A 14,087-nucleotide genomic window follows, 5' to 3' on the forward strand; every position below is an offset into this window, starting at 1 on the left:
GACTAGGCCTGGTTCTTCATAGCAGAAAAGCAGAGCATCCTTGCTGCTATAAAGAGTTTGTTCTAGCCTAAAATACTTGCTAGCATATGATAGGACAATATTTCTACTATTGTAGTACCTCATCCTATTATATATTTTTAAAATGCAGGTTTCACTAAGTATTTGGTACAGAAGTTAGCTTTATAAAAGCTTACTGCTGTTTATTGCAGGTAGACATATAAATGCATTTTGTAGCTCTCTTTCTCTGAATAAGAAGGCAAGTCCATTGTCAAATAGACGTTTTCTCATGAATAATGAATCCCCACCTCTCACTCTCTTTTGTTTTCCTCCTCAGAGATCTCTTCAATGCTGCTTTTGTTTCGTGCTGGTCTGAACTGAATGAAGACCAGCAGGATGAGCTGATCCGAAGCATTGAGTTGGCCCTGACTTCTCAGGACATTGCAGAAGTCACTCAGACACTGCTGAACTTGGCAGAATTCATGGAACACAGTGACAAGGTAGAGATGCTGTTAGGCAACTCTTTTCTAATGCTGGCTAGCTGGCTGATGTCTAGTCTATGGAAAGGGTATGAAGAGTTCATGCATACTTTCTTCTTTTTTATACTCATCCTGCTTTTGATGTATGCACTTCTACCCAGGGTCCACTGCCTTTGAGAGATGATAATGGTATTGTCCTCCTGGGGGAAAGAGCTGCAAAATGTCGAGCATATGCCAAGGCCCTTCACTACAAGGAGCTGGAGTTTCAAAAGGGTCCCACCCCGGCCATTCTAGAGTCTCTCATCAGGTAGGACCACAACTGATGAGATTTCTGCTCTTGCGTCAGTACCCAATTTAGAATACCATTAGGATTAATCTAGACAACTCTTAGGATTTCAATCTCTGCCACAAGACGTTGTTGCAGGCTTACTAACTAGTTTGCAGATGTACACTCCTAGCTGCTGAGTTCTGCTGTTCTATTATGCAGTTAAAATTATGATAGAAGCTGTGGGAAGTTGTGCAGGAAAAAGTGGAGTCTTCTGATTTCCACTTCTCACCGTTCAAGTTCAATATGGGATGTCATGGAGTGGCTGTAAGTTAGGTGAGAGAGATTTCTACACCTACCTATAAATAAACTAGAAAAGCTGATGTTCTTAATTAAAATTTCTCATCAAATTCTGCTTATCTAGCTTAGGTAGGTCTCATTCTTCATATATCAAATAGAAGGTATTATAACAAGAGTGTATTGTTTCCTGAGCTTTGTCAACAAGAAGGATGTTAGCTTGAAATACCTGCACAGGATTTGGTACTAAACTACATGTTTTAAAATGTGAATCTCAGTTTCATATCACAGAAATGTTAACTCTACCATTTGAGATGGACAAATTGATTTCGGTTGAGCAAAAACTTAGCTTTGTTCGTATGCAGTGAATTTTTCAGCCCTCCTACTTCTTTGGAGTTGTGCTTTCCTGTTTTTTCCCCTCTTTTATTCTTTCATCTTTGTCTTCTCTTGTTTTTCTGAGGAAAACATAGAATTTAATGTATTTCCTTTCCTGGCCTCAGTCACTTGTGCAGCTGTTTCTTTGTATGTTAAGGAGCAAAGACTTGAAGTAAAGCAGGATGAAAAATGAAAGACAATTTATTAGAAATGGAAAAGTTTAGAAACTTTTAAAAATCCATTTTCTAGACCACAGTTAAAATATTTCCAACTATAGTTCCACACAGTTGAAATTTACAGTATGAATAGTCAAACATATGTAAGGCAATTCCCGAGACACCTTCATCTCCCCCTTCACACAACACTGAACAATTTAAATTAGATTCAAACTCTCTTTAAGGTGAATAAAAATAGATATATTAACTATCTTTTCCAACATATTCAAACAACAGTATGGCTACAGGAGGAGTCTCTTTCTTTAACTGTTATTTTTAACACTCTGTTATGTAAGGAAGAAACATACTGATATTTGATATAACATCTCTAGGTAACTTGTAATTGGGATGGTCTTCAGAACAGATTTTTGTATTCCTCAGCACGGTATGCTAGCAAAGATTCCCTTATGTTTGAATAACTTTTGGCACTTATTGATTCTCTGGTGTGTACTAGTGTTTTGCTCATGGATACAGTGGTTTTAAGCGTTGGAGTTGAGTTTTTTGGCTGGGTGGCTGGGTCTGGGTTTTTTTGCTAACCTGTTGTTCTCTTAGTCTTACTGACATATAGCACACTTATGTTCTAACCTGAACATAATTTGATGGCAGCCCAGAAAGTTGCTTTCTAGTTTATCAACCTTTAGGTGATCTGTGGATAGGAATAAACATCACAGAGCATATGGGCCAAATCCTTCCTCCAGGGTTACTATCTGCTGGGCGCAACCCTCTATGGGGACTTACTTGAGGCAGCAGCAGGAGATGGCAGTAAAAATTCAGGAGAGAACCTGGGCAATAGTAATTAATCCAAAATTTTTGAGCTTCCTTTTTTTCCTCTGTGGGAATGTAAGCCACTTAGTATACACTAAAGGTGCATCAGGGACACTTCTGCCTGATTCCTCTGGCTTGAAACGAGTGTCATTTTTGTGATTTGAGTCCCTCTTGGAAGGAGTTACTCAGCAATGCTTACTCTAGACACTGAAGGAAAGGCAACAAGGAGGCTTTCTTTTTTCAGACCCTGCCTAGCTGGTTAATACTAAGGCAACCCACTAGTCACAATGCTATTGAAAACACACCAGTAAGTTTTCTGAAGGTGCTGTAAGTGCATTCTGTTGTAACCTATTCTAACACAGTATTTTTCCCTTTGGAAAGAGCCTTAAGAGGAAGACATAAGTTTGACCCCGATAACACTAGGGGCCGTGACTGGTGCTTAGTGTGCCTTAGTGTTTGTGTGTGTACGTAGCCAGTATGTAGCTGTCGCACGTATTAGATGAACAATTATTTTTCTGATTTTGAGCTGTCTGTTGCCCATGTTCTGTGCAGTGGCATCATGTAGCTGTGCAATCAAATATTGGTTCCCTCTATGGCTTGAAATCCTCTGGCCGGATCTTCATCTCAACTCTCTTCAATGAATAGGTTGATCCATGCCATCCGTACCAGGTGATGCCATCCATGTTCTTGGTGTGTTCTCCTTTGCGGTAGTAAACCCCATTCAGATTGGAATCTGTGCAGCAGTTGTACCAATATCCACCTGTTCAGAAAACAAATTAATAGATTCCTGGTGAGCCATTTACTTAAAACAGGTATGCTTTGTATTAATAATAAGAATTATTGCTCTTTCCTGAGGAGAGTGACCAGAATGCATCATTTAATCCCTGGAGCCTATGGCCATAATAGCTGGGATTGCAGGTAAACTCAAAATTTACATAGATACTAAATACATAAAGGCTTTACAGTTACATAGTCAAATTAGCTCAGTAGCTTTTCATTTAGTTGCTCATTCCTCTTAGGATATTTCCTTGACATGTTTCTGTCTCTGACTCTGAGAGTTAGCATAGGAAACGAATTTGGGTTCTTAGCTTGGGCATGTTAAGGTGTTTAAAAGGTTTCTGGACTCTGCAAGTAAGCTGCACTATTTTATTGAGACTGATATCAACAATGGGGAAATTTAAAAATAAAGGGCAAGATGCAGTGAAGACAATTATCTTTGTGACAGACTTCATATAAAGATAATAAATTGAATGAAGAGAGTAACCTCATTAGAGGCTCTTAATAGAGTAGGAGTAAAGATAAGAATTCAGGTTGAACTTTGAGGTGCGTGTAGGATAATAATATAGGAGAATAATTACAAGTCCTTAATACTAGAACTTGAAACCTCATAAAAATATAAGAAAAAATAAAAACATTCTAGATATACAGGAATAACTTCCTGCATCACTGAATTGCATCGACATCTGAGATAGTCTGGCAGGTTGGCAGACGAGCATAATGGGCTGGATGTACTGATGTCTATAACATACTGGGCTGAAGAGTACTGATGTCTATACCATACAGTCTGGATCTGTATATCAGTTTTAACTGCCAGATTTCCCACATAACCGATAAGTGTGTATTCCAGAATTGGTCACCTCTTCCTCGATTTGCCATCCAGATGCTACTTACTAGTTACTTGGAAAGAGGGAGTCTTGGGTTCTCTACAAATTACCCAGGCAGCTCTCTCAGGACAGGAAGGTGTTTATGCATATTTTACCTTTACGGAACTGGGCACAGTCATCCACGCACTTGTCATTGTCCTTGTCCTTCGTGCTGAAGGCTGTGTTGTTGTGGTACCTTAGGGAATCACGCCCTGTGTTGCCAGTGTAGTTACCCACAAAAAGACGATAGCTATTTATTTCGTTGCTCAGGGTGAATTGCTTATATTGTGCATAGCGTATGTTACCTTCCCAGTCCTGCCACAGAACAATGAAGAAGAAATAGGTCCTATTAGAAGTTATGAAAAGACTCACCCATCCATGGTTATGTACAGTGCATGTTGCATAACTTTTCTGAGTCCTAGATTTTTCATGAGTTTTTTTCTGTCTCAGACTGCAGAAACTTATCTGTTAAGGCAAACAAACTTTCCAGAGCAAAGCATCATATTTCCAAGTCTTATCTGCACTGGTATTAAACAATATGTATGGAAACCTGGTGTGCAGCAACCTGGTGATTCGATATCCTTGTCTCATAGTGTGCTGTCTCAAGTAATTTTTTTTCCTCTCTGAAAGAGTGACTTTTAGATATAAAGCCTTTCAGCTCACTTTTTCCATTATACATATCCCATCCTTTAAAGCTATTGTACCAGCTATAAACTAGTCTAAGTCAAACCCAAGCCTTTAGTAGACTGTAGAAATTGTTTTGCGGTAATACAATGCAAACTCTTTTGTACACAGGCTGGAAGGAAGTGCTGCAAAAGGAGAAGACTCAGAGTCTTTAAAACTTTACGGGACATCTCTGTGAATCTTTAAATCTGGGGTGGTCAGCAGTTTGATCTCTGTCTGCAGTGGGTTCCACAGGATTTTCTAGAGCCCCACACGTTGCCTAAGACGCAATATGTGTGCAGACATAAGGTTGTCCTACTGACCTTGCTTGCTGGAGAACATAATTCTGTCTTGTCCTTGAATGTATCTATAGAGATAGGAGACGGTATCTGCTACTAGAGAATAACTTTGTACAAAAAAATCTTTTGCTGCTGAAATTGAGACCTTATTAATTACCTCCAACTCTACTCGCAGAACAGTGGGGCGTCTTGAAAGTCGGTAGATATTTTCATTTCCCAGCCAAAAATCTCCCCGAATATTGCCAAATCCTTCCCTGTATTGTTTCCAGTCCCTATTGAAAGATGTCAAACCAACTTTACGTCTTTGGATGATAGTCCAGCCACCTCCATCTGTCTCCATGTCACAGAACACCTAGAACAGGAAAAAAGGCAGTGTTTACTTGTCAGTAGACTTAAGAAGGTTCAATTCTCTCAGCACAAGACAAGACATTGTTCCATATTTCAGAACTTGAAGAAATCCCTATTTTGTTTAAAAGTCATGGAAAAAAATTATTAAATGAACCCTCTTTCTGTTTTCCCTCTTAAACGTACACTCTTTGCTTCCTTGAAGTTTGCCTACATAAAGATGCTGATTCAAAGTGCAGGGTATCATAACTCAGTATGTGCTCTTTTCATCTCTGTGGTAGATAAGTATTTCTTGATTATATTTGAAAGACATGTAATATACATTGTGCACTTGACATCCTTACCTCCAGATCTGGACTCCCCAGAAATTCATCAGAAGGTAGCTTGTAAACACCAGAGATTCGGTAGTTCCTCTGGTAAAGTGATGAGCAGTCATAGACAGCATCTACTTGAATCAGAACCAGAAAGTAAGAATCTGAACAGCAAGAAGAACTTCCCTGTAAGTGTGGTTTCTGTAAAGCTTAGTTTGTAATACAAGGAGTAATTAAGTGAAGAAGACTTCCCACAAGTCTAATGTTTTCCTGAAATGGTTTAGTTTTGATAATACATGCATTGGAAAAAGAGGTTGTAGCATGGGGACTTTGTGATGGGTTTTTTTGTGCAGGGTTTTTTTGTTTTGTTTTGTGGGGTTTTTTGGTTTGTTTGTTTTTGTGTGTGTGTGTGTGTTTTGCTTGTTTTGGGGGGTTTTTTTACCTCTCCTATCCAAAGAAACATCTCTGCTTCCTTTTCACATTGCTTATTGTATGTGTCTGTGCTGGAAGGTAAAAAGGTATACATTTGCTGTCCCCCTCCCAAATAATAAAGGCTTATCTAATAGAATGGCTAGACCCGCTGCCAGATGCCTGTTTTGATTGTGTGCTTGAACAGGTTAGCTAAGTTTGCGCATGAGGCATATTTGCTCAGCACTTCTTGCACTAGAGCCTGTGACAGGGATGGTGGCTTTTAGCTGCAGTCGATCTATCAGTCTCTGCAAGCCTCCTTTCCTCCCTGTGCAGGAGCTGACTTGAAGATGGTAAAATGCACAGCTATTCTTCTGAGGAAGATAAACTAGCTGAAGCAAGACTTTATCCATTCTGACAGTTTTCAATTTAGTACAGACTAAATGTCTCTTACCTGGTGAGGTGAGATGTATCTGTTTTAAATACCTTCTGGGCCAGTTTCTTCTGTGTTATTGTATTTTTTTCCAAACCTTTACTACAGCTCCAAAGAGATTCATTATGGTAAAACTGTTGTTTAAGACCTACTGTAAACAGTGGTGTGTCAAAACTAGCCAAGTGGAACTTTTTGTAAGAAGAATTTAGTAAATAGACTTAGAAGTTTTTCCTTTGCATTAAAAAAAAAAAAAAATCCAAACAAAGTCTTTTGGCAAACCCAGTCATCCCAGACAACAGCAGTCTCTTTTTAAGGAAGTTTTAAGCTTGTTGTGGTGAATTTCATGTTAAGAGAAAAGTCAACAAAAATGACACTTTCTTCTAGAATTGGCTTTACAAGTAGCTGACCTACAAAATGCACCTGCATTCCATGTTTAGTACAGGCCTGTGCAATCACTGTGTGCAGTGAAATTTTCCTTCAGGGAGGAGAGAATTTGGAACAATTTAACTGTGTTCTGGCTAGGCTTATATCACAGTTTGCATCTTGCATAATCTATAGCCTTGAATTTTTGAGAATTATCATTCAAATAATGAATCACTTTTTTTACTCTGGTTCAGAGAGAGTCATAAAGATACAATTACAAATACCCAGTAATGCTTGAAGAGCATTTCTAATTGTTTTACCAACTTCTAGTCCCCTGTCAGCACTGTGAACTCAGAGGATATTACTGCCAGAGCCATTCCCTGATGAAGCCAGCTCCCTTTCTTTTTGGATTGGTACTGTAGTGGTCAGAAAATGAAATGTTAGACTGAGTTCCTCACCGTACAAATTCAGTACCTGTTCAGTTTTTCCACTCCCTGATAACAGACATACAGATATTCAAATACAGCTGGATCTTTGGACTTTTGACAGATAAATTCAAACTAGTTTTCTCAGGATCGCCTGCCTACAGAAGTACTATAAGCAGAAGTATTCAGTATGCATACTTGCTAATCACATTAGTGGGACATGCTAGCATTAAGAACTAGTCATTAGTTCATTTTGTGCATTAAGAGGTGTATCTGGGAGCTTGGTGACTCCCTTCTTACCAGCTGAAGTTTGTGTGACCGTCTGAGCTGCCTGGAGTTGCATGATATCTATCTGGTTGTTCATTTCGGAGTATTTGCTCTCAGCATCAATGAGGCGGGACTCCATCTGCTTGGTGCTCCCTTCCAGTTCCATCACCTGCATGACCACGTTCGCCCAGTCACCTTGCTGCTTCTTGCTCAGCTCCTGCAGCATTCTGCTCAGGTTGGCTACTTGCAACTTGAGCTCCTTAATCTCATCGCAGCAGCCTGTCATCCTGGACTGTGTGTTGCCATTGATTGTTCTCCTTTTAGGAGGCTTCTGCAGCAGTGCTGGATAGATTGCCATAGACACAGTGACAATGCAGACCCATGCCAGCTGAGCAGTGAATCTTGCTGGCATTTTTGCTTACAGCAACAGAAAACTTCCAGCTGACTGCGGGTAGTCTGAATGCAGCTGGGGTAGGTATGAAACTTTCTGCAAGTGCTACAGCAGACTGGTACCTAGCTTTCTTCCAATGAAGTGAGTCTCTGAAGGTGGAGCCTGAAGAAGTAGCTTTTTTTCAGACCCCTCCTGTCAGAGTCTATGCACTTTGGAAGTCTGTCTCAAAGCATCTTATATACTATTTTTCCATTTACCTCCACCCCCCTGAAGTTATGAAGAGCTTTCTGGCCCCTCCCAGTTCATCTGTTCATATCAGGTGTTTACAGGGTGAAATTGGAACAGGTTTCGGCCAAGAAAGGTTGGGGAGAGCAGGAGAGACTTCACTCAGTTCTGTCTTGAAAGGGGTGTGGGAGACAGCTAGGAAATGAGTTTCCTGCAATTATTGCCTATTGGATTGTAGCCCTCTCAGTGACTAGTTCTGGCACTTCAATAACATCAGAGCATTAAAGGTCCAGAATGTGAAAAGGCTGTCCAAACAGGATGAGTTTATAAAAGTTCAAGGAAGGTTATCTTCCTAGCAGGTAGCCAGCCCTAGCTGCAACAAGTCCTACTAATACATTCCCCAGAAATTGTAGGGCATAACTCTATGCTTGCAATATTTCTTAATTTAGATGATATTTTAGCAAATTCATCAGTTCAGCATCTAATCCTGCTCTCTCTGGACTCTGGTGTCTCTGCACTATTTGTTTTGTAGAATTTGGTGCTGTTCTTCTTAAAGATGAGATATCTGAGGGTGGGATGGAAAGAAGTCTGCAAAATGAGAGTCAAAACCCATGCCTCTGTTTACTCACAGGGGACAAGCAAAAGGACATTAAGCAATGCAGAAAGACAGTCTACTTAAAACTGACAGGAGATGGGTTTTTTACAGGCAATGTGATTCGTCTAGCTCCAGTATTACGGAGGCCAGTTTATTAACAGGATTTTAAGAGAGGAAAATCTATGGGTAATTAAAATGTACACAGTAACATAAAGTGTAGGTTTAAGAGTAAATCTTCAATCTTTAGACATTCAGAGCGTAGGTCGAGTATCAGCTGGCTGAGATAGTGACTTTCAGTCTCCTCTTTTATATCTTTTAACAGTTCAAAAGTTGATTATAGCTGTTTGATCCCAAAGTAGAGCTGTTTCAGCAATGGTGCAGCCTTTTGCGAAAGGTCTGCAACTTTTGTTCTAGATCCTTACGGATAAGTTGTTTCTCCACAGGCCAGCTGCTCTGTAATTGCCCAACAGGTGGGTTCTTGCATCTTCCTGCTAAGTTTCTGATTGGGGTAACTGGCAGAGATAAGATGCAAATGAAGGAGTAAATAGCTCATGTATCTGCTTCTGGGGTAAATGCCATTAAACCTTCTTGGTGTCCAAGAAAACAAAAGAAAGCTAATCTTGCTCCTTTAACAAAGAAAATGAGGACAAACCCAACTGAGACATGCTATCCCATCTAGACTTCTTTTGCTGATCCAAAGTGGCTGCAGGATTTCTGCTTAATTAGAAAAGATTAGAGAAGCCTTGCTGATCTGACATCCACTTTTAGAGTAATAGGAAGTGCAGTTGCTCTTCCTCCTAGCTTTGTTACACTTGTTGCTAGATGCTTTATTTCTGCCTCTGACTTGCACCACAGCTGGCTAATAGTTTTTCTGCAAAACAATAATGAGAGACCCCACAGGGTGCAAAGATTTAGGAAGATGAAAGTATCAAAGCACTGAAGGGGTAGAATATGAATACAGATGTTTTGTAAACCTGAATTTTCTTAGAGGAGGAAGAGGGGATCTTTTGGAGGAGGTCAGAATTAGACACCTCCAAACAGGCAACGTGAGTGTCTTGAGTTTTGTTGTGGTGATGGCTTGTGTGGTGTACTTGGGGCAGAAACCACTGTAGTACCAGCTGGTGAGGCTACTGTGTGGTATTGGTGACCTGAGACATTGCCAGAGATAGGCAAGTACAATTTGATTAAAGTACTGAGGATACCTGCACAGCAGACCGTAGGCTTCAGTCATGTTTCTGTCATGGACATTCCAGAAACCTTCCATAGCAAAATTGCTTTTTATACTTCAGACCAGAAAGTGCCACTGCACACGGATGAAAGCCTGACCTTTTTGTTCTGCCTCTAATCCTGTCTGAGCCCTCTTCCAGCTGGAGCTTCTGTCATTCCCAGGGGCAAATTCTTCTCAGGCTTCCTGTGATGAGAAACGTGTTTTTGTCGAAGTTGGAACAAAGAATAGAACAGGCCAGTCTCTGGCTTCTCCACCCCAAAAAGCCACCCTGCTAACACCCCCATTGTGTTACATAGGTCTTCGATCCATTCTGCTGCTGCTCTCACTCACTGTAACTCTTCTATCTGTCTTGTACGGTCTGAATTTCACACACACTCACATCATGAGAGGCAGGTGTGGAAGAGGGGAGCCACTTGTAGGTCCATGCATTCCCTCTTGATACAAATTTTCGAAGGATCCAGGATTCAGCCAAACTATCTGTTGCACACAGATGTTACGAAAGAGTGCAGAAGGGCCTCCAAATCCTCTCTCTAAACTGGAGTATCTAATTGGAAATGAGACAGCCAGGGTTTTATTTTGGGTTCAGCCTCTGATTTGTGTATCCTAATGCAAGCCATCTTTCTTTTGCATACTTTGATTTACCCATTTTAAAACGGAGATAATACTACTTTGTTTCCTCACTTTGTTCTGTGTAAGGGAGTGACAACAGACATGTTATGCAGGAATGGAAAAGAGCACAAATCTTCCCATCTGTCATTACTTTTGAGGAAGCATTAAGAGAGATTTGGGCAGACAGATCTCTCTTGGCAGAGACCTTAGTCTTAATGGAATTTGACTTCTTTATGAGTATTTGAAAGATGAATCTTTCTCTGTTGCATGGAGAACTGAGTGTAGTCACTTAGGCAGCAACAGCTACTGATGCTAGTCATTGCCAGATTAGATCAGCTGTAGAAGTTGACAGTCTGTAGGAAACTGTCCCACTGTTATGTACTGGTGTAGTTAAAACTTGAATTCAGGATCCTGTTATATTTTGGAAAGAGGCATAGTTTTAGGCATAGCTAGGGAGAAACTAGTTCTGTGATTACTGAGTGGGTCCTAGTCGTATTTTTTTCTTTCCCCCAATACTGTTAGAAAAATCAAGTATCATTTGGTCTGAAATACATCGCCCTAGTTTTCCTCCATTGTGTTTTGTATGTGGAAATATTCTGCTACATGGTAGCTAAAAAGATGAGATCCTAAAGTCAAGAACATGAGGCAAATCCTTTTTGACTTTGTTAACGATGTAGGTTTGAAGTGGTTGGGAGAATTTAGTCTAAATATGGTTGCAGTTAGTATGTACCCTGTGCTTATAATGTTGGTAGATGTTACCAAATTCAAGTATATTAGTATTACTCGATTAGAACCAGATATCTCTTGTCCCTGGAGGGCCAGATTAAATCAGAGGTGGGTTTAAATGACTACCTTCTCTGGGAAGCTGTTCTGGCAGGTGTATATGAAGCTGAGTCAAGAAGAAAAGCTCAGTGCCCTGTGGCTATTTATTTGGTAGCCAGTCATTGCAAAACCCTTAATGTGCATCCAGCAAATGCTTCAAATCTAGCATTCCTAGTGCTCGCTGAGACGGCAAAGGCTCTCATCAGCTCTCTGCTGGCAGATCACAGGAGTCCACACTTTGTCGAAGCTCTGTGAAATACTGCTTTCCCCTCCCAGGAAGTGTGACACTGTTCACCTCTGGCTTTGGAGATGCTCGTAAATGTTCTAACATTCACTCTGCTATAGCTTTACAGTAATGACTAAATCCCTAGTAAAGTCAAATAAAATTGTTGTCTACTGCCAATAATTATTGTAAATCTCTGAAGTTATATAGGAACAGATGGAAAAAGTGAGAGGGCCTAATGAGAAACAAAACACTGATACTTCCTACAATAATTTGTTATTTATTTTTTATTTAATGTGTCCTTCCTTTGCATAACCAATACACAAAGACTCTGGCTCTGTTTCACCTTTTTCTGCTAAATATCTTCATTGGCAATTTTTCTTCTCTGTCTTTACTGAATCTGGTTAATAAAAAGAATAGGTGATAGAAAACCTTTTGCAGGCTGAGCAGCAGGGCTGGCTAAGAATTTTATTGTAATGGTTTTCACTGCTTTTCCTTTCAAAGCTCATGAATGTTTTTATTTAATTTGCAAGCATTTATATCCAGATTGGGAATTTGGCCGATTTTAATGCCTGTGAGCAATGTGGTGCGGCCTTGCTGTGAAAAGCTGAAGGGGCTGCTGCTCTGGCCTGTAAGCAGTCAATCATCACAACTGTTTATTGAAAACAGCTCTTTGCTGATAACTGTTTATTGAAAACAGCTCTTTGCTGATACTGGTTTCTCAAACATATTTGTTCCCAGCATGGGAATAATTTTTAGTGGCATGATGGAAATGCCTTGGTTTTTGGAGTTGTTTGGGGGGCAATTGGTTGTTTTCTGAGGTTTGTTGAATCAAGGACTCGGGGATGCCTGAATACAAATAAACTGTAGAATTGGGGAAACTGGCCAACAAAGCCAATTCCTTGTGCCAGAGGATTATCTGTTCCCCAAAGTATCCACAAAGTAGCAGTGCCTTCCACTTCTAATCCCAGAAGCACTCAGCACTTCTTCAGAAGGAAAAACAGGCTGACTAGGTTGGTAAAATCTGTTACATAGAAGAGCTTTTTAAACAAACTTGGGGAGACTAAAAAAAAAAAAGAAGAGTTTGGCTTCTTGCCTAGACTTCACACACAAGCTGCTTTATTGCAAAAATAAGGTTTCTCTACCAAATTTTGAGATGCTTTCTGGCAATAGGAAATGTGTGTGTTCCCTCACAGGTAGGCTTGGGATCTTCTGAAAAGGCTCTGTTAAAAGAAAGCTTTTCGTTCCTATGGGAAGATAGGGAAGGGTCCAGTCTCTTACTTCTGAGTTCTTCAAAATTTAATATATTTTGAGTGACAGAGAATATTGTTAGAGAGCCTTGAAGATAATGGAAGACTGGAAAGCTCCCAGCATTGTATAAAAGAATATTTCTATTAAACATTAAACATTTATGCCTGGGGTTTGTGGAGGAGAAAAGCTCATCATTTGAGTGCTCTTCCTGCTGAAGACAGGAAAGTTGTTTTTCATTCCCAGTTCATGTCTGGTTTCTGTTTAAATAGCCTTTATAATATACAAGCAATAGGAGTATATTTCTCTTTAATAGTGTCCTTTTTTGTGATTCTAGCTCAGTGTGCTACATTTTAGTCCTTTGCACATCTAAGACTTGCATTTTGGTTTGATATCTTAATAATCAAACAGTAGGTTTATGTAACTTTTCACTACTAATAAAATTCAAAGATGTAAGATTTTTGTCCAAGATTTTTGTATCAGGGCGTTTGCCAAGGGTAGTCACTTTCTCCAATTACTATGTCATTCCATCCCTACAAAATGTTTTTCACCAGAAGGCTTGTCACATTTTAATATCCCACTCATCATGATCAAGTGCTACAAATAGATTAGAGTTGGACAGGAGGATTGGATATTATCCTGGCTACGGTGCAGATATTGATTAATAAACGGGGGAAAAATTATCTATACTCTTGGATTTAACTGTCTTCTCACAAAGCTTTCTGTGCCAGTCTCATTTCCTTATCCACCTGCCCCTTACAGCTGCTGAGGATTGTGCACTCGGAATATAGGAATTAATGCTTTTGTTATTGTGAATGACATAAATTTTAATTCTACTGTACTGCATTATGTAATGATGCAGTGAGTCCAGGTGAGCCAAACTCATACAATACTTCATTGATGAAAATCAGTTTTGCAATTAATTAATCCTCATTTTGAAGGAAAGTGTAAGGATCTTAATGTTGTTTTGTTGTTTCTTCTAATTACTGTTTATTGCATAAGATGTGAAATCAAATGGTGGGTATTAAACAGTGAAATTAGTACATTAGTTCAAACTATATCAATCTTGTTGATATGACTTAGGCAATCTTGTTATTTCTGTGGACTCCCATTTTAATAGTCTACCTGCAAACACGAGGACAGCTCTGTCTTGAAATAGTTCCAGAAGATTTTATGTATGTACATGTGGCATTTAA

General features: G+C 39.7%; 2 protein-coding genes across 5 annotated transcripts in view; one reads left to right on the forward strand and one right to left on the reverse strand.

Moving 5' to 3' along the window:
- Positions 1-14,087, forward strand: part of MTOR (mechanistic target of rapamycin kinase) — a 68,131-nt gene that overhangs the window by 19,599 nt on the left and 34,445 nt on the right. For all 4 annotated transcript variants that reach the window (XM_075520197.1, XM_075520198.1, XM_075520199.1 and 1 more), the window contains 2 exons: positions 335-497; positions 638-783. In XM_075520197.1, the coding sequence (XP_075376312.1) occupies positions 335-497; positions 638-783 (309 nt within the window). The remainder of the gene's footprint in view (positions 1-334; positions 498-637; positions 784-14,087) is intronic.
- Positions 2,984-7,962, reverse strand: ANGPTL7 (angiopoietin like 7). The gene is made up of 5 exons (XM_075520493.1): positions 7,584-7,962; positions 5,688-5,788; positions 5,156-5,350; positions 4,153-4,351; positions 2,984-3,153 (listed from the first exon to the last, which is right to left on the reverse strand). Exons 1-5 carry the CDS (start codon positions 7,960-7,962, stop codon positions 2,984-2,986), a joined length of 1,044 nt encoding a protein of 347 aa, XP_075376608.1.

This window comes from Mycteria americana, chromosome 18 (assembly GCF_035582795.1).
Source record: "Mycteria americana isolate JAX WOST 10 ecotype Jacksonville Zoo and Gardens chromosome 18, USCA_MyAme_1.0, whole genome shotgun sequence".
Taxonomy (NCBI): domain Eukaryota; kingdom Metazoa; phylum Chordata; class Aves; order Ciconiiformes; family Ciconiidae; genus Mycteria; species Mycteria americana.

Coding starts and splice junctions, on each gene's coding strand:
- ANGPTL7 (XM_075520493.1), bottom strand. CDS start 7,962: ATGCCAGCAAGATTCACTGCTCAGCTGGCATGGGTCTGCATTGTCACT. Junction 5,789..7,583: donor GGTCACACAAACTTCAGCTG/GTAAGAAGGGAG, acceptor TGATTCAAGTAG/ATGCTGTCTATGACTGCTCA. Junction 4,352..5,155: donor TTCTGCGAGTAGAGTTGGAG/GTAATTAATAAG, acceptor GTTCTGTGGCAG/GACTGGGAAGGTAACATACG.